The sequence below is a fragment of the Canis lupus genome, chromosome 22 (assembly GCF_003254725.2).
Source record: "Canis lupus dingo isolate Sandy chromosome 22, ASM325472v2, whole genome shotgun sequence".
Lineage (NCBI taxonomy): Eukaryota > Metazoa > Chordata > Mammalia > Carnivora > Canidae > Canis > Canis lupus.
In genome coordinates, this window is record NC_064264.1 from 8,434,870 (window position 1) to 8,461,694 (window position 26,825).

A 26,825-nucleotide genomic window follows, 5' to 3' on the forward strand; every position below is an offset into this window, starting at 1 on the left:
ATCATGATATATCCACAGGGAGAGAGGGAGAGAGGCACAGGCACAGGCAGAAGCAGGCTCCATGCAGGGAGCCCGATGCGGGACTCGATCCTGGGTCTCTAGGATCTGGCCCTGGGCTGAAAGCGGTGCTAAACCGCTGAGCCACCGGGCTGCCCTATGATGAAGTTTAATTCATAAATTAGGCACAGTAAGAGGTTAACAACAAAAACTAAAAAGAGTAATTTTAACAGTATACTACAATAAAAATTATGTGAATGTGGTCTGTCTCTCTCAAAACACCTTACTGCGTGTACTCACCAGCCTTGTGATGATGTGAGATGATAATCATCTGAGATGAGATGAGATGATGTGTGGTGAATGACACAGGCACAATGACAGTAGTGTTAGGCAATAAGTGGCCTTCTGACAACATGTCAGGAGGATCATCTGCTTCTGGACCTCGACTGACCATGGGTAACTAAACCCACAGGAAAGCAAAACCACTGATGCCAATGGGCAGGATTCCTTATTTTCTATCACTAATAAAACGCTAAGAAGGACAGAACCAAGGACAGAGCCATCTAACCAGACAACATTCTGCACAAAGCTGTTTAGCTGGCTACAGAGGCCCTTGATGCCACGGGCCACTAACCCTCGTTCACCATTGCAACGCTAGGATTTCCTACGCAGCAATGTCGACCCTCACTGAAATCCTAGAAGCCTATGTTTCTCCAAGATGAGAGGAGAATTTAAGTCTTAACATTCTATTCTAGGTAGAGTTATGGAAAGGGCCAAATAATGTTTGTGATATGACCCCTACTTCCCACTACCAGTTTTAAAGACTGCCTTCTTAGACCCAGATTTTTTTTTAAAGATTTCATCTATTTATTCATGAAAGACACAGGGAGAGAGGCAGCGACATAGGCTGAGGAACAAGCAGGCTCACTGTAGGGAACTGGATGCAGGACTCAATCCCAGGACCCCAGGATCATGCCCTGAGCTAAAGACAGGCGCTCAACCACTGAGCCACCCAGGCGTCCCTGACCCAGATTTTAAGATGTATTGGTGGTTTACACAGCATTTTAAGAAACTATGACAAAACAGATGTTTTATACAAATATTAATACTTACTGGTTAATCCAAGCATCAAACAAAATGCTCTGAGATGATGTGTTTTAGCAGGTGAGAAGCCATTTCCTTCCCTTCCTCCCCTCCTCCCACAGTCTTCTCACTTCTTCCTCTTTTTAAGTCAATTCCAAGGGTTTTTGTTCAACTGAAGCCTCACAGGGTCCTTCTCACAGGCCAAAAACTAGGACCTTTTCCTCTCCCTAGACTCAGCCCTGGATGGCATTTATTAATTCCAATTATCAATTAATGCAGATAAAAAAAATTTATGGCATTTTATAGTTTAGTCAGGAATGCCTTTAGAGAGTCAAGAATGTAAGAAACAAATGTATCATAATTAATAAAATATGCTAAAGACTGTTACTACGAACAAAATTAACTAAGACAAGTTATATACCAGGGAAATGCCTTCCGCTGTACAATACCGTATTTTTACAAGAAGTTTATGTATTTTCAAGTATAAATGCTCTCGGCCATTTTGTTCCTGGATAGCAGGGTAAATGAGGAATCCTCCCAAGAAAGATATTACTTTCACTAATAACAAGAAAATTACAGGGTCATTTAGATAACTTTTACAGATAACTGTCTTTTTTTTCAGCTTCTAAAGAAAAACATTTTTTGAAATGAGAAATACATTTTTTCCTCAAAAATCACGGAAGTCCAGGAAAATCCTAAAGGTATAAAATCAAATGAATGCAGTATTTTTCACATCAGCTATTGTCACACCCAAAGAAAATTAGCTTAGCTAATCATGGTATCTAATAAATGTCAAAAACTATTAGAACTAAAATATATATATATATATATATTAGAACTACATTATAGACCATAAAACATATTCTGAAAATAATGGCATATTTCTAATTTTTAAACACCCCGTGTAAATATAATTCTGAGGTCTGAGGACCTAAACTATGCAATCACACGCACAAATTTAGTTACCTTTCACTTAGGTGATGAAAACTGCTACTTTCATCCTGGTGTTCATCTTCAAAACTTAAATTAGACCAGCTACCCGTGCTGTCATCACCAATACTGAGATTCATCTGCTGGCTGCCGAAAGACTCGGTTGACTGTAAGTCTTCTATTTCTTTTGGACTGAAAAAAAGGAAGGAAGGAAGGAATGGGGGAGAAGGGAAAAAAATTTTCAATCCGAAATATTCAGATTCTGAGTTCCAAAGCTATCAATTTGATGATAAAGATGACAAAAACAAGAATCGATCTTCACAGCCACACCAGTGGCCCATTCAACCCTTTGTGTCTGCTAATAAAGAGACTCTGCAGGAGAGCAAAATACTTTCAAAATTAAATGAGCTATATCTATTATGGATCCATCCCAAATGCTCTGTTGATCTGAATTCTCTTTCAAGCAATTCATACTTTCAACTGGCACCACTGCAGAGGAGCGCACGTTCCTACATTGATCACCTACTTTTTAAGACAGTACTCTTCTTTGTACTGAGAGGAAGCTCTTTCTGGCTTGAAGAACAACAACAACAACAAAAATGTAGTTTGAGGAATTCTAGTACTGTCAATCAAGCCTCGAGTCAAACTAGCCAATCTCTTTAAGATTCTGAGCACGGATCATAACAGTTCTCATTATTTTTTTCAATGAAAAGACATTTATATTTTTATTCCATCTCACGAGAAAGGCCACTAGGCCACTGTTCAGTTACTGCAATTGCCCCCTCTATATTTTATTCTCAACACAGCAGTTTAAAATGATATTTTTAAAGATAAAGAGGAAAAATGTTAGTCTTCTGATCAAAACCTTCTAACAGCTCCTCACCAATCAGAATGAGAGTCCAAATCCTTATAATACACTCACTGGTATGCTAGCCTCTCCTGGTCTCCATCTCTTCCCATCTATTAGTTTCCCAGCCCACTGACTTCAGGCACGTCTGCCTCTGTGCTGCTTCCCCAACATGCACAATCCTACCCCTTTGCCTGGAACCCTCTGCCCCAATTCCAGTGCGACTTATTCTCCCTTCACCTTTGGCTCTTTGCTCAAATGTTTATCAGTGTTTCTTCCCCCTCTGCCTATTCAAAACTGCAACCCATGCCCACCTGCTGCACCACCCACCACCACCACCCTCGCCCCCATTCCCTTCCTTGCTTCAGTTTTCCTCCAAAACACTTACCATTGTGTGATACACTTCGCTGTTTTGTCTTATTCCACTGTAATGTAAGTTCTAGATAACATATATTTTTTACTGGTTTTGCTTATTTTTGTATCCCCAGCACCCAGAATAAATCCTGAAATGCCCACTCCCCTCTGGGGCTATCCTCATTTTATATTTAAGATACATCAACTGGAATTACATTGGACAGGCACGTTATAGTTTTGAGCCGTAACAGACCTCTACTTTGTTTTTTTAATTTTTTACATTTTTCTGGAATGTGCTGCAATCTAATGGTTTTTTTGGCTGAAATGACCCACTAAATGAAGTCCAGAGAAGAGTTTTAATGACTACTGGGTTATTCCGGCTCAGAAATAATGGCTCACAATATAGTTTAGATGTTTGCTCTGCTAAAAATGCACTACCATGTAATTCCCCATTCGACACTCACAAACCACCCACATACCACCCTTCTGTACATTTACAGCTTTGTGAAATATTTATGGTTATTTTCATGAATCAAACATTTACAAGAAAAGGGACACCAAATGACACCTTTAAAAATAATCCACTTGAATGAATCCCTCTAAAGTTTGAAAGGCAAAACCATTTTAACTTCAGAAATAGAAAATGGGAAACAGTACATTGTACACACTAGAGTCAGCTTTTAATAATCAGCACTTATAGAACCCTATACAATTATTAAGAAGAAAAAAGAGAAAAGAAATACAAAGTAATATTCTACTGGCCTTGATAAAAAGTTCGACTAGGACAGCACTAGCTTCTAGGAATTAACTTGAGGGGCCTACTTACTCACCCAAGGGAGCCAGAAGGGAAAGTAAAAATATTGAGCTATCGATAGCTATCAATATTTTCCTCTCATCTAGGGTGGAGTCTCTTTTCCTACTAGAGCCTGGGGAGAGGCACAGGGAGAAACAGTTAAAATAGCCTGAGGTCAATCTTGTTTGAGGAGCGTTACTTCAGTTGTAGAAAAGCCTAGTCTACTACCTTATTCATTCACGTATTTATTAACCACTTACTATACATCACCATATTAAGAACTGACAGGTAGTCATGAACAAAGGAAACGTGGGTCGAGGACAAAGGCTTGCAATTTTTACTGTAAAGGACCAAACAGGAAACACCCAACCATTGTTGGCCATCTCACTACTCCAACTATTCAACTCTGGCGTTAAAGCACAGAAGCAGCCACAGACAATACATAAATTAATGAGCCCAGCTGTGTTCCAGTATAACTTTATTTATGAACATTAAAATTTGAATTTCATCTAATTTTCACTTGTCACAAAATAGTATTGTTTTGATTTATCAACCACAGAGGAAATGTAAAAACCATTCTTAGCTCACACACAATTAAAAAAAAAAAAAAAAGAAAACAAGCAGTGGCCAGATTTGGCCTGAGAGTCAGTTTGCTAACCCCAGCTCTAGGAGAAAGGAAGCTGCCTGATTACAGAAAATAGAGACCTCCCTTCATTCACCAGAAACATCACAAGAAGATGCCACAGAACAACTGGATTCCAGGGTCCTGGCCAAACTGCATCTCCCTATTTTTTTTTCCTTTTTTTCGGGGGGAGGGGTATTTGTTTTTATTTAAGTTCAATTTGGCAACACATAGTGTAACACTCAGTGCTCATCCCATTAAGTGCCCTCCTAAGTGCCAGTCACTCGGTTACCCCAACCCTCCGCCCACCCCCCCCCCACTTCCATAACCCTTTGTTTTTTTCCCCAGAGTTAGGGGTCTCTCATGATTTGTCTCCCTCTCTAATTTTTCCCACTTGGTTCCCCTCCTGTCCCTTATAACCTCTTTCACTATTTCTTATATTCCCTATATGTGCATCTCCCTATTTTAAGATGGCTAAGAAGAGAGGCAGTCCTTGCCATGGCTCTGACAAAAGCTACTAAAAATATATAAAAAAAAAAAAATCTGAAGACTCATGTGACGCCATTAAATTCCACCTCAACTCTAGGAACTTTCTCTGTCCAGTGGGCCTAACAAAATCCTACAAACCAAGAACATAAGTTGGTCCTGATGCTTTCCAGGGAGGAAAAAAAGGCTAAAAGTGAAAAGTTTAATCACTATGGTATTGGAATCACTGAGCACAAGGCACAGCTACTGAAGAACACTGCGAGGTCATCAGAAAGAGAACTGTCCCCTTAGACAGGCACCTACCAGGAGAAGTGAGAACAGTAACAGAAGTCTTCAGAGACTTCCAATTACTGCTTTTTAAAGCTTTCTTCCTTATAGCAGTTTCGTTAAATTATCCTCTTTATATGAAAACTTACCTTTGTGAGAGAAAGAAAACACTGCTTTAAAAAAGAATGAAATCTTGGAGTCATTATCTATCACAGTGATACTCTGCATTTGTGGTCTACAACTCTCTGGCTTTTCTTCAATCCAGCGTTACCTACTTCACAGCTCTGTGAATGAGGGGTGGGGGGGTGGGGGGCAAGGTGACTATCCCTAAGCCTCCTCTTCTAGTTCAGGAAGTGATTAATACTTTCCCTCAAAGGGCGGTCAGGGGGATAATGAGACAACAGAGATGGAGAGTGACATACAGGATATGAAACACCACGCAAATGTAGTAGGGAAGATTTGTTAACTTAGGGTTCTGAACAGGACCTAAGACACATATGACTGAGTAACTTTTCATTTTATCATAAGACCCAAAGGACATCTGAAACTCACCTGCTAACCGCGCGTCCAACATTCGTCATTGCCGATGTCATTATTTCTGTGGTCAGGCTCTCAACAAAGCTAATGCCATCTTGTCCGATTCCGCTATCAGCCGCCAAGCTGGTATTGCTCAGCTCTCTCTCTGCTTTTTCAATAGCTTCAGCAACTATCTTCTCAGCAAGCACTGTCTTCTTATCAAGACCAACATGAATTTGTGGGACATCAAGGTGACAAATTCTAGACTCCTGATGGATGTTGCTAAGTTTCGATACAGAAACTGGCTTACCGCTAGCAAATGAATCCAGTCTAGAAATGTGCTGAGATGAATTCCCAGTACAATCATGCAATTCTTTACGGTCACAGTATCTGCAAGCTTGACTTATGAGAGGTGACAACTTTTCCGTATAAGTGACCCTATCAGCTGCTTTCGTGGACTCAGACTCATGGAAAACTGCAGATCCTAAACTGAGCTCTAGTGTGTCATCCACTACTTTTTTAGCATACTGCTCTATAGCTTGAACAACATTCTCTCCATGACCATATCCATTTAAGTTGCCTGTACTGTGATAAAATCTGTGATTTTGTGAGGGAGGCTGAAGAGACTGAAGAAATTCTGGCTCAATGTGAGACTTGGTATCTTCATCACATCCAGACTTTTCATAAAGGCAAGAATCTGTTAAGGATTTTGGCAAGCCAACCGTAGACGTTGTCAGCTCTTTTTTGACATCTCTTGTTATGCTGTGAGCTAGAGAGGTTGAAAAATTATACAGTTCAGAGGACTCATTTTTATATGTATCCCGCGTCCATTCACAGGTTTGATTTTTACAAAGGTAACCTCCATTTCTTTTGCTTTGTCGTTCTTTATCTACTTCTTGGTGGTGTTCTTTATTTAGGAATATTAATAGTTCGTTCTTGGTTTTTACCTGTGAGCTTTGCAGGGGAAACATTTTTGAGCTGCACTTCATTTTGGTTGTCTTGGCAGCTTCTTGTAATCCTGATTTAACAGATCGATAAGCAAGTCTATTGGCATACTGGTCCATTATTAACTCACGATTGCCGCCTTCCTGTTTTAGCACTTGGATAATATGACCCGCATACTCGTCTGTCACGCTTTCACAGCTGGGATACTTATACGTCAGACCAGACATAAAAGGATTTGGTGGTAACGAAAGAATGAATGGATCTCCTTCTCGTGGGTATGCTACAGCCTCCATTTCCAACTTCTCTTCTAATCTATCATCTCGGCCACCATCAACGTAACAACTATTCTTCCTTTGCCTGAAAGGCATACAACTTCTAACTTTTGCTATTTTCTCAGCTTCTGTAATGACTTCTGCCGCCATATCACTTGCAAAATTGCATAACGTTTGTAAATTTTCCTCTGAGCAATTTAAAACAGCAGGTGACACACTTCTTTGACTTTGTGCATTTAAGCAAGGGCTTTTAACCCTGGGTTCTTGAATGACTTTATTATCTAAATGGGAAGCTGCCATTTCCGTTGCGAGAGAAATGATGTGGGTAGCTAATGATTCTGCAAATTGAACTTTTTTCCCTGGGTGCTCAGACTTTACATCCACTTCTGGGTGCTCTTCGTCTTCACTACTTTCAACCTCTTCTGAAAGAGATCGCATGAGTTTCAACATGAACTCTTCTTTTTCTATAGTATTTTGTTCATTTTCAGACAAACTACCAACAGACGAGTTGTGAGGTGTAGAGGGTGGCGTAGCAGGTGCAAATTCTTTTGCTAATTCCCCCTTGAGCTTTTTGGTTAACTTCTTAATATCCCATTCAGAACTAGCCTGGGATGGCACTAGAGGAGTGGATGGAGGAGTGCCAGGTATTACATTTCCATCTCTAATTTTCTGTTTATCTTCCACATGCAAACCATCTACACATGTAAGCACTGTGGAGGACAAAGTATGTGAATGAGGAAAAGGGTGTTCTTGCCCAAAAGACAAGGGCTCAAGTGCTGTATTATTCAAATTATGCTTTTTCACAGATTTGTCCTTAGCAACTTCCTTCAAATCAGGTTTCTGACCTACAATTGTTGGACAAGGTGGTAGTGTCTCTAAAGAAAATCCGTGAGCTGATGAACCTTTACATTCTGGAACATAATCCTTTCCTACTGAAAGCAAACAGTGGGTTAAGTGATCTTGAGGATCAGAAAATTTGGGGAATTGTGACTCTTCTCTGGGAATAGGCAAGCCTTCCTTGTGTTCAGCACTTTTATCTACATTTGGAAGCACTGATTTGCTTTTATCTATGGAATGTTTAAGAATAGATTTAGATAACTGATCAGCAAACATGTCCTTATTGCTAGCTTCGCTCAGTTGCAGTGTTGCTTGGTCAGAGTGAAAAGCAAAGGGTTTTCCCTTTACTGCTGTAGTTACACAATCTGTGTGTTCATCAACTGTGTTCGTGCCTTTGAATGATGTCATTGACTCCAGCGTTTCATTTACAATCGTATGCACCATTGCTGTAGAAAAGTTGCTAATAATCACAGGATCACTTGGTAATTTTGAAGAGCTTTGCATTTCAATATCATCATTAGTTGGTTTAAAATCTTTCTGGCTACCTGGATTGTGGTCTGAGGGTAAACAAATATTTCTGAGACATGCTACTTCCTCTTCTTTGTTTTTTGTGGTAACACGTGTCTGGATAGAATCACCATTCAAATTATTACCATCAGATGACTGAAGAGACTTTGCCTGATATGTATTAGATGAAATATGATATGGGAGAAGGGCATTTCCCGCCAAGGGCACTGGTATAGAAGTAACAACTCCAGAAGTACAAAACAAGGCCTGCTGTACTGTGTATTCCTTTTTATATTCCTGCATGGGTCTTGTTGCCATAACTGTCTGATTGTTAAAAGCAGGGGAAAACGTGGAGGTCTGTGTCAATGGCACTAAATTTTCTGTGCTCGCACACTTTAGGTTATCTGTAGAAACACTAACCGCTGCCTTGGTTGTGAATGTCACATCAACTTGTGAAAGCTCAATAAACGCTTCCTGTATTACAGACTCAGATAAGTCTTTTGCATATGACTTTACTACTCTATCTTCACAGTCCAACGACCAACACTGTGGAGACGTGGGTGTTGGGGGATACGAAAACTGACACACTTCCATGATGCCTTCAAAAACAAGCTCTTCGGCAAGATCTGCAGCAAACCTAGCAACTGTGTTTGTGAATATCTGCTTCTTTACATACTGTAAATCCTGTAAAGCATTTGATAAAGCTTCGCTCACCAAAAAATTAGCCAGACTGCTAATGGCACGTTCTCTCAGTGAAAATGCACACTGCCTTCTCAGTTCATTAAATGCCATCTGAAAAATGGACGATGTCAATTTGATGGCTAAATGGCACAATGCATTGGTACATGAAGAGACTCCTTTCTGTAAGTCTTTAAATGCACTGCCGAAACTTTTTTCCACAAGATCTGATGCAAATTTCTGAATACTGTCTTTAATCATCAAGGATGTATTTTTAGATTTATTTTTTTGATCAAGGCTTCCATTCTTAAGAGCTATGGTTTTATTTTCTCCCTTTTTAATACTATGAATATTTGAGGTTGCATGAGTGTGCTGGGTATGAAGAACTGAGCCCAATACCTCACATGAAATGCTATTTGCATAATCCTCATAGGTGTAATAAACAGAATCATGATTTTCATGAATCTTATCTCCACCAGTATCTGTTTGGCAAAAACATTCAGCAGGAGTACAGCCTCCAAGAGGACTAAAGGCAGAAGATCGAATAGGGCTAAACAAACCACTGTCTTCCCCTGACGCCTTCACTGGGCGAGGTGAATCCGGGGCATCACACAGGTTACTATAAGGGGATTCCGGTTTACGAGGAGTTGGCTTTCTAACATTAGCTGGGAGAGCTGGACGATCAAACTTGAATTTTTGAGGATTCATAGTAGTGGTTACAGAGCAAGATTTTTCATGTTTGTGTCCTTTCTTTTGCGATGGCTTCCCTAGGACAGGATCTTTTGGAAATGAACAAGAAGCCTCTAAAGTTTGTTCTAGTTCATCAAACTGATCAAAACTATCAAAAAATTCACTTACTTCTGAGTCTGAATCTTCTATATCATCTTTCATCACAGGAATTTTAGGTAACTCAAGTTTTGCTTTTAAACTTTTCTGATAACCCTCTTCATCCAAGAAAATAACAGGACTTGGACTTGAGCATTCAGATTCAGAGGAGTAGGCAGGGGAAGAAGAAAATAATGTTTTCCGTGCATCACTACCTTTATCTGAAGCATTAGATGACCTGTAGAAACTCTTTTGGATCCAAGGCTCAGAAATTAACGTGGTGACTGAAGTTTTCACAGAAGGTAGTTCTTTATGTCCCAGCACATTTATTAAGGAAGCTGAAGGGTTAGCCAATGACTTCTGCCTCCCAGAACTAACCAGAATCCTTAAATCATGGGTTTCTAAATGGTGACCAGAAGAAGTCTGTGAAGCAGCATCACACTGGCTCTTTAGTGCAGTAATATTTATTCCTATAGGAAAAGAATAAAATGAACAGAATCTTTTAAAAATTAGTTTATATCAATGGAAATAAGTAGACTTCAAGCGTGAAATATATATTTGTAGCTTAACTGTCTTCTACACTATGTGTAACACCAGATTCATCCCAAATCACACTTGAGAGCAAATACACCTTTTACTAAAATAATTTCATTTTACCTCGCATCTAGAAATACTTGGTCTACGAAATGCTTAGCTCCTTGTCACACGTGTTAGAAACACTAATATGATCCCTCTACCAGCTAACTCTTCTCAAATTTTAACCCAGGCATGGTCCAAACACTTAATGTAATGAAGTAAACAGTGCTTGAACAGTACTACCCATAACAGATAGCAAATGGAAATAGCACAACTAAAGAGCAGATAACAATGCACTTAGGAATCACAAGAAAATTTTTTGCAGAATCAAAAAGAAAGTTAGAATGTTTAAATTGTATCAAATATCAAGATGAATTTCAATTAATAAGTCAGCCCAAAAACTAGTAAAACTGAATGTTAAACTTTTATTTTTTCATGAAAAAGTCTAGTAAAGAACAAACCATCATTATACGGCTTTGAGGCCTCTTCTTCCTCTAAGTGCTCAAAAGCAGTGACAAAGTCATCCTCTATGGAAGACACAGACTGGTTGGTGTCATCATCATCGTCTTCCTTAGCAGTCTCAAGTTGGTGCTTCTGATGCAAATATGTGTCCAAGGTGTATCTTATACCAGTAGCATATTTACTTAGGAGACTAAAGATAAAATCAATTCTGAGTCTTGGTAATGTAGGTGACACTCTCATGACGCAGAGCATTCCAGAATGCTGACTCTTGGAGAAGATGAAAGATGATAAAAAATCATTTTATTTTCAAAATGTATTATACACACAAAGCATATTATCTGCAAGCGAAGCCTAGAAAAAACACAATCTCAGGGAAAAACAGAAATGTGTGTATCCTGAAAGGCTCCCCAATTTTGTATTGTTAACTCTTCCTTCTTTCTCTACAACATTTCTCACTTCTCAATCTTTCTTTCTCCCAATTTTTTCTCATCGGTACTCAAATTCGACCCATTCTAGATCCTTAAATAATATTACAGAACTTACTATCCATATCTTTGGCAATCACACTTACCTATATTAGCATTCATCGCCAAGAGTTTCCTTGTTCATTAACCTAGCTCACCAACCACGCTGTAAACTGGTAGAGGGCAGGAAGCAAGTTCTATTCTATTTTTACCCCATTTTCCAGTAGCTTCTAGCATGATACCACCTGCCCTCCTATTGTAAAAGAATCTTCCCCTCCTTTTACCTAAATTTCCCTAGTATTATAATACAATTTTATAATAACGTTTACAGCTGGTTAAAAATATGAATCATCAGATTTTTTCCCCATACACATTATCTTAAAAAATGCAAATATTGACAAATGACTTAGTCAAGAGCTGGAAATTAAATATAATAGCTAATCACCTCTTGTAATCCTAGTAAATAAAGTAAATATAAATGAAGAACATAATTAAAGAAATGAGGCAACCAGTTCTACTTTTATCTGTACACCTCATAATGAACATAGTAGACTTTTATACTTGGAATAAGTAATCCAAACTTTAAACCTACTAATTCACTTTTTAGAAGGTAAAACATGCAAAGCATTTTTCTTTGATGCATTATCAACAAGGTAATACTAAAAGAACTAAACGCTATTATAATACTAACTACCTGTCTGAAATGGTAACATTTTTATTTATAAATAAAAAAACATATCTTCAGATATCAACTTTATACTAAATTCTTTTAACAGAAAATGAGTTAAAGTAATTTCTCCAAAACACTGAACACAATATATAAATTTGGAATTGGCCATAAAGGGGAGGAAAGTTCCTGTAGTATTTATAAAAAGACAGAAATCCAAGAAATCGAGAAATAAATTTTCAGAAAAAAAACGAATATGTACTTACGTATCATTTGGGGAACTTCGCACATGAAAAATCTAATTTAAAGCTATGGCCAAAATTATCCTATCTTTCAGTGATTTCAAAGCCTCCTGAGTTATGTTACTGACTAATCATATTTCCTTGAGATACCAGGAAAAAAAAAAAAAGAAATTTCATCCAAGCATTTAAAAGTTTAATACTCTTTTTTTTTTTTTTTTTTTAAAGATTTTATTTATTTATTTATGATAGTCACAGAGAGAGAGAGAGAGAGAGAGGCAGAGACACAGGCAGAGAGAGAAGCGGGCTCCATGCAGGGAGCCCGATGTGGGATTCGATCCCGGGTCTCCAGGATCGCGCCCTGGGCCAAAGGCAGGCGCCAAACCGCTGCGCCACCCAGGGATCCCTAAAAGTTTAATACTCTTCATCAAATGTCTTTATAAAATTTGCCCTGAAAAACACATTAGAAAGGATATATAAAAATTACCTGATTTAGAGGACCACTGTTTGTATCTGATGATTTACTTATATCCTTCATACAAATGATTTCATTTTCATTTAGACTGCAGAAGTGCAATGAATTCAGAAGATCTGGAAGTTCCACAGAAACTGCAGCTAAATCCTAATTTAAAACAGTAATACAATAAATAACACTTTTGTTAAGATTCCTATAATGTGGGCTTTATCCAAAAACTGCAAGGTCTACTGGTTAATACATTTTCCAGTTCAAAAGAGTTAACATATGTAGTTTATCTTACACAATTTTTTAAACTCAAAAATAAACTGTACTAAAATATTTTTTAAAAAAATTAAAAATATATATACAAAAAATTAAAAAATATATTTTAATACCTATTTCTATAGCCTTTTAAATATTGACATCAAGTGCAAAAGCATTTTTACAGAGTACCTCATGCATCCATGACAATTAGGTTTTTAATACTTTTTAGCTACAAATGTCAACCTGCAATCTTCAGGTTAACCATGGGTTATTTCCTACATATAAGGATTCTTACCAATGGCCGGTGTTTCTTAGAGCTTAAGTTTTATGTTTGTTAAATACCAATCTATTTTTCTGGTATTGTAAAATACCAATCTATCTTTCTAGACTCCGAATAAAAATTTTATGAAGATATTAAGGAAAGGAAAAGAGATTTCCTTTTTTTTATCATTTGCCCTTTTTATGTAAATTCTTTACCCAGGGAAAGAGTTATGAATGTCTTTGACCCCTCGTAGAATACATTCCTTTATAAACATGACTTTACCAGTAACTCTTAAAGAGGAAGTAGAGAAAGAGAAAAATACTTTGGAACACTTCTCTTTTCAGCCTTACGTTCTCAGGAGTATGTCTTCTGTTGTGCTTTCTGTCTAAATAGTTTCCTTCAGGCAAGGGCATAAGGGAGACACACAGCAGACTATTCATTGATAGGCATTATTCATAAAAAAGTGAACAGTATTACTTCGTCCACTGGGAGACGCTTTACCACAAAAGTAAACCCATGGCAATCACAAATATTAAGCAGCAGCACAAGGTGTAAAAACAAAACAAAACAAAGTATGCCTATCACATCTATACAAGTTTCAACCAATACATAGCTGTGAAGCTTTCCTTTGCTGATTATAATCTCAACTACCAGCCTCTCTGTAAACACCTGCATAGATCAGGCTAAAATTTTTGCACTGGTTAATCATTACTTTTTACAAATTTCACCTTTTAAATTTTATTCTAGCTCAATTAAAAACATAATAATCTGATAAAGTCAGATTAGAAAGACTATTCAAATTAAAAAACAAGTTTCACTTTCTACGTTATGCTGCACAGAATGGAGGAAAAGTTAGCCTGCGGTTTGCAACTTTCTCAAATAAATTACTTTTGTGGTCTCCTAACTTTACTTTCTGTAACAAGAATACTCTGAAAATGCTAAAAGTGAAAATGCCCAAAGCACACTCAAAAGGTGATCTCAAAATGTCTTTTAGCTTTAAATAGGAATGATAACAGATGAATTTAAGTAAATTTTGGGCTCTTAAATAAGGCAAATTTCATGGCCTCAAAATTTGTCCCAAATAATCTCTCATGGTCTTTTCCAGTTCAATAAATTGACTATACCTGTATATGAGCAGCATCTGTTTCTTCATTAAAACCTAGAAATGTAACCTGAATAAAAAAGGAATAAAGCTCCATTAACTTGAGTTAAGTCTTACTGCAATTAGATTGACAGAGCTGAGATATAAAAAAAACACACAAAAAAAACATTAAAATGCTCAGTTATATACAAATGTTGAAGCATACCTGAAACCGCTATGTTCCATGTCAATTATACCTCACTTAAAAATTTTTTAAAAACCACTATGTTCCATGTCAATTATACCTCACTTAAAAATTTTTAAAATCCTGTCTTTGACAAAATGATAAGTTTTTTCAAAGATCATCACAAAGCTTTTTCACCAAAGACACGGTTCCATAATGTAGTTCTTCAACCTTCCCCACATCCACTGCATTACCAAGTTCCATCAATTCTACTCCACAAATGTATCTCCCATACATGTTCCTCTCTCCACTTCCCCTGCCACCCTTCTCATCTGCACTACTACAGTCCTGTCCCACCTGGTCTTGATAATAATCATGTCACTCCCTTGGCAAACCTTTCCATGCTTCCCACTGCCAAGTCCTAACTGAGGCCCCCAGGCTCTGGGTTAGCTAGTGCTTTCAACCTTCCCACACTTTCATTCATATACATGGGCCCCCTTTCTGGGTCTAGAGCATGCCCAGCATGTTCTTGCCTAAGAGCTATGCAATAACACCCCCTCAACCTGGATCTCTATTGGTTGGATGTTTCCATACCTTGCTCCTCCTTACTCTTCAAGATCCAACTTAAATGTTAACCCCTAAGAAAGGCCTTCCCTGGGGAGGTCCCCAAAACTCCTTATTGACTCCCTGTGATACTATTACTTATTCCTTCAAAATGCTTACATAGTGATTTCTCTGCAGAAGTTTATATAAATTAAATTTCTAAAGAATATCTAATGCCAGGGCGTCCGAGTGGCTCAGTTGGTGGGGCGTCTGCCTTTGACTCAGGTCATGATCCTGGAGTCCCAGGAATGAGCCCTGCATCAGGCTCCCTGTTCAGTGGAGAGTCTGCTTCTCCCTCTCCCCTGGCTCATGCTCTCTTTCTCCCTCAAATAAAGTCTTTAAAAAGATATATTTAACGGCATGAGAAAAGGTCACATTACTAAGTAAAAAGGACAAGTTACAGAAAAAATGATACAAGGTATGCACCCAATTCCAACCTTATTTATTTTTAAAAACATACATGTGAAAAACAGTACTGGAAGGGAATACACCAAAATGTAAGTAGTGTTTAATTCTAGATGGAATTATAAGTGATCTTATTTTTTTTTCTTTGTTCACCATGGTTTTTTTCCAATTCATAAGATTAATGATAGGCATTTTCTTTTTTATGCTTGTAGTATTTAATTTTCTATAAGCATCATGTACTACTTTTATAATCCCAAAAAAGTATTTTTAAAAAATTTACATTCCCTTTATGTCTTTGATATCATAGAAAAGAAAAGAAAAATTCCATTTGAAGTCAGCATGGTAAACTGTCAACTAAGCAAGTACTGTGACTAAAAATATAAATACTTTAATGACAGCAATATGGACAATCAATTCTCAAGAATTAAGGGAAAGCAGCATAGTTATGACATAAAGCGACACTCAGTCTCTTTCTGATGACTCACAAACAAGTCAGAATATTGTATTACCCCAGGATCGTTATCCTGATTAATTATGGTTATCACTTCCTAAAAGTGCTACAGCCAATTTCCAGGTTTCTAGGTAAACTGTGAGGCTCTAGGAGCCAGGCTCCCCATCTGCAAAACTTAAGCCATACAACTCCACTTCCACAGTCGTGAGGGTTAATCAGAAAACATGGAGGAAAGTGCCTTGCACATCACAGACATGCAATAACAAAGACACACAAAAATGAACTTCCTTCCTTTCTTGGAAAAAATACTTTGAGATACGCACACCCTCAAATGAGACAGAATTCCTTCTATTCTTTCAAGTTTCCTTTTACTGAATACAAAAGAGAAAATAAGCTGACATGGGTTTTGAAGATGCCAGCAGTCTTATACTTCCCATTGATTGAGGAATGCCTCACCAAGGAATGTGGGCTCAGAAAGGCTCTACGTAAGCAGCTGGAGAGACACAAGCTGGAAAACTGTGTGAGGGCAGAAGGACACAGGAGACTTGCCACACTTGGCAACAACTGAGGACATTAAGAGAAGCTCAGCTTGACTAAAGTAAAGCAGAAGGGATAACAGAGAAGATAAAGTCAAGAGCCCTGGAAATTAGCTGACACAGAAGGAAAAGGCTCAAGTCAGAGAACACAAGAGGCCTAAAAGGTATGCTCACCACCATCCTACGGAACTACTTCAAATATAGTTTCTCAAGGATGTTAAAGAAAATCCTTCCCCAAAATAAGAACAATCAAGACTTTTATATTAGATCCTTGGTTTCAAAACAAATTTTCTTTTTTAACTAATATACTTACCACTTCTGAACTTGAACAACCTAATACCTTACTTCTCTTATTTCAAGACATGAATGTGTTGCTAGACTGTTTATACTGCAGGAAAAAATTTACTTCTTTTCATAGTAGTTAAGTCCAAACAAAGACTGGAAACATTGATGTAGCAAAAGCAGGTGAGCAAATAGTATATCTTGAGTAATAAATACATGAATTTCAAAACAAATTTATCACTACTGTTTCATTTTGTATCAAAGTACTGAACTTAAATAATCAAGGAAGCTAACAATAACCAAAAAATAAATATGAGAATAGTATATATTTCATGTTCCAGAGCAGAAAATTTTAGCATTGAAGTATGAATTACTGCATATAGCAGGAATCAACTAATACTGTGCTGTTATGTCCAGTGAGTGTTTAACAATGCCAATGCACAGAATTAAATATGCTCATTATAACACACTATGATAATTATGTCAGCTGATATTTAAAACAGATACTTCTCACACATGAATTAATATGTAGAGATTTTAGGCAACTTAAAAATAGATGATGCAGCTTTACAAGGAAGCGTGAAAATACATTGTGTTTAAGAAAAGATACATAAAGTATTAGGTCAAACCTCAGTCAAATTGGCATGTTCATCCTGCTTTAAACAATCCTCTGCTGATATAGTGCATAGTTCCTTCTCACTCTGTAATAAAGACTTGACAGACTGGAACACATCTTCACTGAAGCTCTGAAAATAAAAGATATTCTTAACTTATTTAATTCTGAGACAGGGTAAAAGATCCTGCAGATATTCTATTTTTAAATGTAGGGTCACTAACTCTCCAATTAATATTCATTTGGCACCTGTGGATACATACGGACCTCAACTGAGCTGAGAGGACGAACCAACAAAAGGCTTAATCAAGTAGAGTCCCACGTACTCAAAACACATACCATTGCCCAGCCATTTGATCTCCTGGAAGCTCATAAGGCCCCCATTCTGGGTTCACTCACTTGCACCCCACACTAAAACCCAACAGAGCGCATACCTGATTCCCAAGTCACTGGCAGAACAGAAGCGACAATTACATAGGGAGTAAGGTAATGTGGATGCTATAAAAAGGCATGCTAACAAAAGTGATTACTCTCATAATGAAGCTGGAGATGGAAAAAAAGATAATAACTTGAGCTAAGGCTTTCAGGGGTCCTAAAGCATCCATGATAAAATGAGGGAGGGGGAGAGGTCACAAACACAAAGGAACAGAGGGAGGAAAAAATTACATAAAGAAAACAATAGGTATTATAGTCAGAGAGAGAAAGAACATTAATTTCATTCTACCTTATTCTCCTTCTGCTGATTTACTGATCTGCTCTTCTATTAGAAATGTCCTTACTCCCTAATCTTTCCCTGTAGAAATCCTATCCAGCCCAAGACCTGTGAAGATTTTCCCACCCCTTCATCAAAATAAATGTATTATCTGCACACTGAGAGCATTTAATCCATATCACAACATATTATCATGAGTGTTTTCATTTTTAATGGTAGGAAATAAACCAAATTATTGAGGTCAGAGACTCTGTTTTACTCAATTTGTTTCCTCAGATTTCAGTACCTCACATACTATATGAACTCAATAAATGTTTGCTAATTTTAATAAATAAGAAATTAGTGGAAATCTTTGGTTTAAAAGACAAGATCCATATGAAACCAAAGCAATAAAGAAAAAAAATCTAATATCAAATATGAATTACCAATATTAACTCATGATTTTTTAAGCATATGTACTGCATTTTTCTACTAAACCATCACAGAAGCAATGACCCTCAGTAGTAATGAGCACACCCAGGACAAAGACATTGGTTTTTAAATATCATTTGCCAATAAAAAGAACTAGAGCTCTTGGGAAAATGGCTGGTTCCAGGCTAGAGGCAGAGAAAGTATGACATGCAGGGGGGGACATCTTAATTGTGACAGGAACCAAGTACGTGCTCAGGGACTAAACAAGCTGTTTCAAAAGAACACAGAAGCAACAGGTGAATGGGATTAAGAGTACATTTACTATGATGAGCACTGAGTAATGTAAAGAATTGTTGAATCACTATACTGTATGGCTGAAACTAATATAACACTGTTAATTATACTGGAATTAAAATTTAAGAAAAGGAAAAGGAAAGGAAAAGGAAAAGGAAAAGGAAAAGGAAAAGGAAAAGGAAAAGGAAAAGGAAAAGGAAAAGGAAAGGCAACCTGAAGGATTTCCACTAGTCAAATTTAGGAATCTTACAACGGGATTTTTTTTTTAAATCTCTGAATCCATTAAAAGGGACAGATAAAACAATAGGGGATGGGGGAAAAACACATAATTTACCTAAGAATGCTAGATGACAAATATGGACAGAATGACAAAATTTTTAAATGCTATTTGTAAATCCCAGTGTAATTACTGATCTAGGGAAAGATTATCAATGTATCCTATCACAGGGTTAAAAGCTACTCACACTCTCAGCATCACCCTACAGATTACTTGTTAATTGTACCAGTTATAAAGGATACATATCTTTATATTGGAAATATCTGGTGATACTGGGGGGAAACCAAAGAGACACAACACCCAAATAAAGTGCAAATCTTGACTGGAACCTAGATGAAGAGCAAAGTATAAAGTAAGATATTTGAGACAATTAGGGAAATTTGTATATGGACCGCATGCTAGATGAGGTCATTGAATTAATTTTTTCAGGGGTAGTAATGATGCTGATATTCTTAAGAAATGTCTGCAGCCTACTCTCACATGGTTTCAAAAGGGAAGCGTGGAGAGGGATGTGTGCACATGTGTGCACATGCACATGTGTGTTCTATACACAGATAGAATGGGTACTGCAAAATGTTAATAGAGGGTGAACTTAAGTGAAGGGTATGTACAGTGTTCATTGTACTGGTTTCCTTCCTCAACTTTTCTGTGGGCTTAAAAATATTCTGAATTTTAAATGATTCTGTTTTCATTAGTGATGGAAGTTTTTAAGCTAGGATACAAACAACTCAAAAAAAAAAAAGAAAAAAGAAAAAAAAACATGAAATCTGAACCTAAACTACTGATGTAAACTCATGACACTGAAGGAGATATGGATACCAATCCTAGTACCCAGAGTACTTGGTTTCTAAAAACTAGAAAGGGTTCTTTGGAGAAATAGCCAATTCCAAGTCTGAGGAAAGGAAAGTAGAAGGTGAAACTGGGTTAATCTGTTATCCCAGGAAATAGGGAAACAATCAAAGAATTAAGAGCCTAACACAACAGGACATAGGCCCCAGCTTAGAGGGGACCATGTCTGAGTCCCCTTGAGCAAATTAAATGAATAAATGACCATAAATAAATAAAAGATTGTAAAATACAGAATTTTTAAAATCCATGAATCCAGAGCAATACAAATTGAATGAATGAATGGAAATAAGCTCATTTGCCTATTCCACCAAATCACTAACCTGAAAACTGGTAATTCAAGGGCATTTACCCTATCTTTATAGGAGATACTATAGTTCATTTAAGATTAATGGGGGAAAGCTTTTCTTTAAGAATTCTAGGTAATAAATATAAAAGGAATGATAACATTAGGAAAATCATCATTTTGTAGGTTCTAAGAAATAAAAGATTCAGGAAACAGTCATTAGGAATACCAAAAATATTAGATAAAAAGTTGTTGGGGAAAAAACAAGATATATGCACACTGCCAAGTATCATAGATAACTAGAAAATGGAAAATACACTTTTAAAATGGAGTGCAGGCAACATTACTACTTTCATCAACTGATCAATTTTTACATCACTGATCACAGGGAAACCTGAAATTCTGTCCTCACATCACCTACAACTATTCTTGCCAAAAATGTTTAACCCAAATCTAATCAAGCTTTGACATCTAACTTCTAGAGTCTATGAAACACAGAAGAGAGAGGAATAAGTTAAATACCACAGATCTAGTATGCAGGACATCACACAAGATACTAGCCTGATCTGCTCAGGTCATCAGTCTTGAGGGACACCTGGGTGACTCAGTGGTTGAGCATTTGCCTTTGGCTTGGGTTGTGATCCTTGGGTCCTGGGATCAAGTCCCACATCAAGCTCTCCACAGGGAGCCTGCTTCTCCCTCTCCTTGTGTCTCTGCCTCTCTCTCACTCGTTCTCTCTCTCTCTCATAAATAAATAAATAAAATATTTTTTTTAAAAAAAGTCATTCTTGAACTTTAATAAATAAATAAAAGAGGAGAAACTCTCAGACCAAAAATAACAAAAATAAGTCATAAGCATCAAGTGCAACTCAAGGCCTAGGAGCCTAGACTAAATCCAAAATGGGAGTGTGGCTGGGGGTGGGGAAGACTGCAAAAAGACATTTTAAGAGTAATAAAGGAAGTCTGAGTACATCTGGGTATCAGACATTAGGGAATTGTACTTAATTTTCTTGAATGTGATATAATTTCATTATTGTCATGTGGTAACTGTATTATTGTTATATGGGGAGGATACGATAATCCCTGGGAGAAGCATGCTCAAGTATTCAAGGAGTGAAGAGATATTAAGACTGTAACTTTCAAGTACTTCTGCCAGAAAGTAAACATGTGTGCGTGCACACATGCACACACAGAGCAAATAAAATACAGTTGATCTTTGAACACCACAGATTAGAACTGCATGGGTGCACTTCCATGTGGATTTTTTTTTTTCAATAAACAGTTCACTTCTGTAAATGTATTTTCTCTTCCTTATGATTTTAATAACATTACCTTTTGTCTAGAATTTATTGTTAAGAATACAGAATATAAGACATAAACGAAATATGTGTCAGTTGGCTGTTTAAGTTATGGATAAGACTTCCAATCAACTGTAGGCTCTTAGAGGTAAAGTTCTGGGGGAGCCAAAACTTGTACATGGATCTTTGACTGCATAGGGGGTTGGCATTCGTAACCCCTATGTTGTTCAAAGGTCGACTGTATTAACAACTATCAAGTATAGGTGGTCGGCCTGCAAGTTTAGGTGTGCTAAGGTTTTAGCTCTTCCGTATGCTTGAAATTTTTCACAATAAAATGTTAGGAAAAAAGAGATCAAAAAATGGAACGATAACCAAATTGTCTTAAGAGGAAGAGAGAGCGTTCCTCCTCAGACTAGAAAAAAAATCAGGCAATCGTATTTAATTTGCTCACTACTGATTATCCAATACCTAATACAGGACCTAGCATACAATAAATACTCCAATTTAGGACACCGGGGTGGTTCAGTGGTTGAGCGTCTGCCTTCTGGTCAGGTCGTGATCCAGGCATCCCGTGTTCAAGTCCCACATCGGGCTCCCCATGGGGAGCCTGCTTCTCCCTCTGCCTGTGTCTCTACCTCTCTCTCTGTGTCTCTCATGAATAAATAAAAATTTTAAAATAAATAAATATTCAAATTTATAGTTACTGAATTGAGTAAATGGTAATATTTTGGGGCAAAGGTACTTAAGAAAATTTATACCTGATGCTTACATTGCAAAAGATGGAAGACCTTGAGAACACAGAAGGCAGAAAACTATCTGTTGAGAAGAAATGGGGAGGCATTGTGATCTTTGGGAAATAAGGCTGATTGACTTCCTATCTCTATATTCATATATGCCAATCTTTGCAAGATTTGAATATTACTAATTACAACACAGATTTATTTAAAACAATACCATATAGCTGCTTAATAAGATTTTTAAAAATGGTCAACATTTTTATTTAAAACTATCATTTAAAGGAATCTAATACAGTGAACTTACTTTTCTGACAGATGCTCGAGTCTTCATGTGACTGTTTCTCAAAGTCTGGAAGGTCGCCATAACTATATTGCTGTTGTATGTGTAATCAATGAAGAATTAATCCATTTAACACCTAAAGAAAATATATTAAAGAAAAACAATTTACTAATTTTAGTGATTCAGGCAAGCTTTCTCTCCTAAAATAACTTCTTTAAATTCAGTCACTTAAAAAAAATAAAAACATAAATATCTGATATATAAAAAATTATGATAAAGCAGTCTGCCCTTATCTATTCAATCTCACTGCCTTTGTGTTTTGGTTTTTAGCAAATAAGAAAATATTTGAAAGTCTTAATAAGGAAAGTTTGGAAAACCTTTTAAAAATCTGAAATAGCGAAATATCACAAAAGAATCCCGGCCTTCTTGCCTCCCAAAAGTCAGTCTAACCCTATAGCCACTGTGGATATGTAAATGCTCTACTCCGTATTTCTTGGGCAGAAATATTTGATAATATACAAATGAGAATATGAAATAAAATCAAACAAAATACATATCAAATAAAATCCCATAAACAAACTCCTTACTTAGGAATCTTAACAGTATGCCAATGAGTTCAAAAAACATCCAAGTTAAATGATTAAGAGTACCTACCACATGCACATGTACACACGTGTGCACGCATGCCTGCACACACATCTTGGAAGAAACTCTAAAACTAAGGACTTAAACTTTTTATCAACGTTTTAAGAAAGTACCTTTGAAAGCTTAAATCAACTTGGGCATTAAGTGCTCAATATTCACATCGAATCACAGTACCTTGGTCCATCTAAAATCTACTTGTGCTCGATGCTATGGATAGAGGGGAGAACAAAGTAATATAGCTCTCCTGGGTTCAGAGACTTGGAAGGGAAGTATTTTATTATAGTAAAGAATGAAAGAAGGAACTGAATTCTAAATCATAAATAATTTAAAAATTTGAATGAATAAAATTTAAGAAATGATTAGTTTCAAACTGGCTTTACCAAGAATTAACCCCATTGAGGTTTTAAGACATCTGATTAATATAAATTTATACTATAAGAGATATACATGCAAAACCAAATATCAACCTAGTTTCCATCAGAATGGCAAAGAAATTAAATGCTGGTGGAGTTCTAATTTCATATGCTTTCGCTGTGAGAGAAAACCAAAATGTGTATGCATGTGCGCACACACCTGCACCTCCCTCTAGAGATTTCTAGATTCTAATTTTTAAGAAACAATTATGATGATATTCTCTTCTTAACTAGAATTAATCCTAATGGTTTCCTTAACAATAGAATTTGATTAATGACTAGAATTGAAGCAGGATTGTGAGAAAGGCAAGGGAGGTCCCAAAAGCACAAGATAAAGAACAATATACCAGGACTCAGAGTACCATTTATGTCCCTATTCTACCTCTCATTAGCTTTTTTTCCTCTATGTAAATTGCAATATCTCTGGATGTGCTTCCTTAGTGTACATATTAATTTATTTTTGGAGAAGTTTACCGTAAGAATCAAATGGAAAATAATGTATAAGACGTACTTTGGAAACTATAAATCATAGGTAAAAGAAAAACTAAAATATTTACTTATGGACCAAAATGATCAAGAGGGCCTAATTCTCAAAACAAGGTATAAATATAAAAGCCTCTATGGCCAAAGCAAGACAATAATCCTTTTATTTTGCCCAGGCCAACTCACTCTCCTTTTTCCCCCACAGAGCTCCCTTCAACTGCCAGAAACCAACCCTCAGTAGCAAAGGGATTTGCCTTAAACGCCACATAAAGCATATAAAATAGGAAGGCCTACACAAGGGTTCTAGAAAAACAAAATTCTCGAACTTGGCACCTGAGTCAAGTAGCACCTTTCTAGTGGGCAACTGTGTAATACACATCAAAACTCTGAAAATATTCCTATGCTATATATAAAACAATAATCCTCTTCTGGGAAGTTATCATCAAAGAAAGCAATGATCCTGAAGCATCGAGGGTCCAAATGAGGGCTTACCATGCCCCCAAGCGCTTTGCTAAGAGATTCAGGTGAACACCTCATTTAATCCTTAGGACTGATAGAACAGATAGAACAGTACTCCAGGTTTACCATGAGACAAACAGGCCAGGGGAAGTTAAGCGACTCATGCAGGCCCACACAGTAAGCAGCAGAGCTGAGGTTCAAATCTCAACCTTCAAACTCCAGACTCTGAACACTCCTCTAGACTGTGTAAAGGACTGAAAAGCTGTTCCTCGTTCATCACACTTTATGTTAGAGACAAAGAAAAAGTCCTTGAGATGCCAGAAACAGGAGAGTGACTGAATAACGCAGATGTGTTCCCACATGATGCAATTGCACTAGAAACAACACCGAAGGACAGAGGAGCAGCACACAAAGCACCTTCACTCTCTCTGACTCCTGAAACTGGGGGGTAAGAGGCAGGCAACAGCAATCACCTTTGCAGCTACTAACCAAAGTCAACATGAGGAAAGATTATACACTAAAGAAAAGTTTATACACTAAAGAAAAAAAAAGCTCACCAATTATCTAGATGAGCCGCTCACCGGAAGAAGATGCTGTGACAAGCCATACCTGAGGCACAAGAAACAGTGGCAAGGAAGCTGGGGGAGGCCAAGGTGCTCTGAGACAACATCCTGCCAGGATTTGACACCTCTAGTTACCCCACTGCTCTACCTACAACACTCCTGAATAGCAGACCTAGATAGAACACTCTCTTCACAGTTCAGCACTAAAGCAAATGGAATCCAACCTTCAAAGAGACCTATGAAGGAACACAAGATAAAAAAAAAAATAAAAAGAAATATATTAAAGAAAGAAAAAAAATCTAGACAAATATAATCATGCCACCCAAAACCCATATTATCTATTTTCAGAATGGAACCTCAGAATTTATATAAATAAAAAGGAAACTACATTTAGTTCTGTATCTTCACTCATTTTCTGAAGCCTATTTTTTTAAAAAAAAAGATTTTATTTATTTATGAGAGGCAGAGACACAGGCAGAGGGAGAAGCAGGCTCCCCACAAGGAGCCTGATGTGGGACTCGATTCCGGATCCTGGGATCACGGCCTGAGCCAAAGGCAGCCACTCAATTGCTGAGCCACCCAGGCATCCCTCTGAACCTTATTCTATCACTTTGCATTTAACTTAACACATAAGTAAAATATTATCTCACAAATGGAAAAATCTATCAGAGAATAATCTTTGCGACAGTCCATTCAAGTGAATCCAACACGAGATGATATGACTCATACTTCTGGTAAAGCATATCTTTGGAAATGAAGCAAAGATAAATGGGAGAGAAAGAACAAGAGAGCAGGGTTTCTTCACCATCTTATGTAATTAGAATGTAGTTTTAGACATTTCATAAGAGGGCCAAAACCACAGTATTTTCCCCTGAACACCTCTGGGTTTTGATAATAAACTTTCCACTGAATGTTTTTTTGATTTGTGCCCTATTATGGTAAATAAACAAGAGTACTAAGCAGGGGATAACTGTGTTTTTCTGCAGCCAAAGAAATTTAAGTGAATCAAGATCATTCTCTTCAAAGCATATCAGAGACAGAAAGTACAGACAGATGAAGCAAGCAACTGAAAAGCAAGCTGCTAGAGCTCAGTAAAGATACAGGATAGAAAAGCAATACCATGAAATAGGGGCACTTGGGTGGCTTGGTCAGTTAAGCACCTGCCTTCAGCTCGGGTCATGATCTCAGGGTCCTGGGATCCAGCCCCGTACTGTGCTCCCGCTCAGCGGGCAATCTGCTTGTCCCTCTCCCTCTGCCCTCCCCCCACCCTCCCACTGGTCCACGCACATGCTCTCTCTCAAATACGTAAATAAAATCTTTAAAAATAAATAATAAATTCAAAAATAAAAACAATACCATAAAATAAATGAAATCCCCTTAGTAGCAACCAAAAAGTGGAATGGATATTGCTATAAACACTGGAACGCCAACGGAGTCTTAAGAAACATCACAGAATAAAAACAGATGAAAGCATTAGAGAAACAATTATAGGGAGTAGAGAAAACAGACATATGGAACACTCTGAATAAATTACACTTATCTTGGATCCTGTGATTTCCTTTCTTAAAATTTATCCTACATACACACTTGCACAAAATTCATGAAGATATGTGGAA

The 26,825-nt window shown here is 37.2% G+C and overlaps 1 protein-coding gene across 5 annotated transcripts in view; it reads right to left on the reverse strand.

The window, feature by feature from the left end:
* Positions 1-26,825, reverse strand: part of AKAP11 (A-kinase anchoring protein 11) — a 49,023-nt gene that overhangs the window by 13,015 nt on the left and 9,183 nt on the right. For all 5 annotated transcript variants that reach the window (XM_049099196.1, XM_049099199.1, XM_049099198.1 and 2 more), the window contains exons 2-8: positions 22,671-22,782; positions 17,522-17,638; positions 14,475-14,522; positions 12,855-12,989; positions 10,997-11,264; positions 5,932-10,429; positions 2,047-2,202 (exon numbers count right to left, since the gene is read on the reverse strand). In XM_049099196.1, the coding sequence (XP_048955153.1) occupies positions 2,047-2,202; positions 5,932-10,429; positions 10,997-11,264; positions 12,855-12,989; positions 14,475-14,522; positions 17,522-17,638; positions 22,671-22,730 (5,282 nt within the window). In that variant the 5' untranslated portion in view covers positions 22,731-22,782. The remainder of the gene's footprint in view (positions 1-2,046; positions 2,203-5,931; positions 10,430-10,996; positions 11,265-12,854; positions 12,990-14,474; positions 14,523-17,521; positions 17,639-22,670; positions 22,783-26,825) is intronic.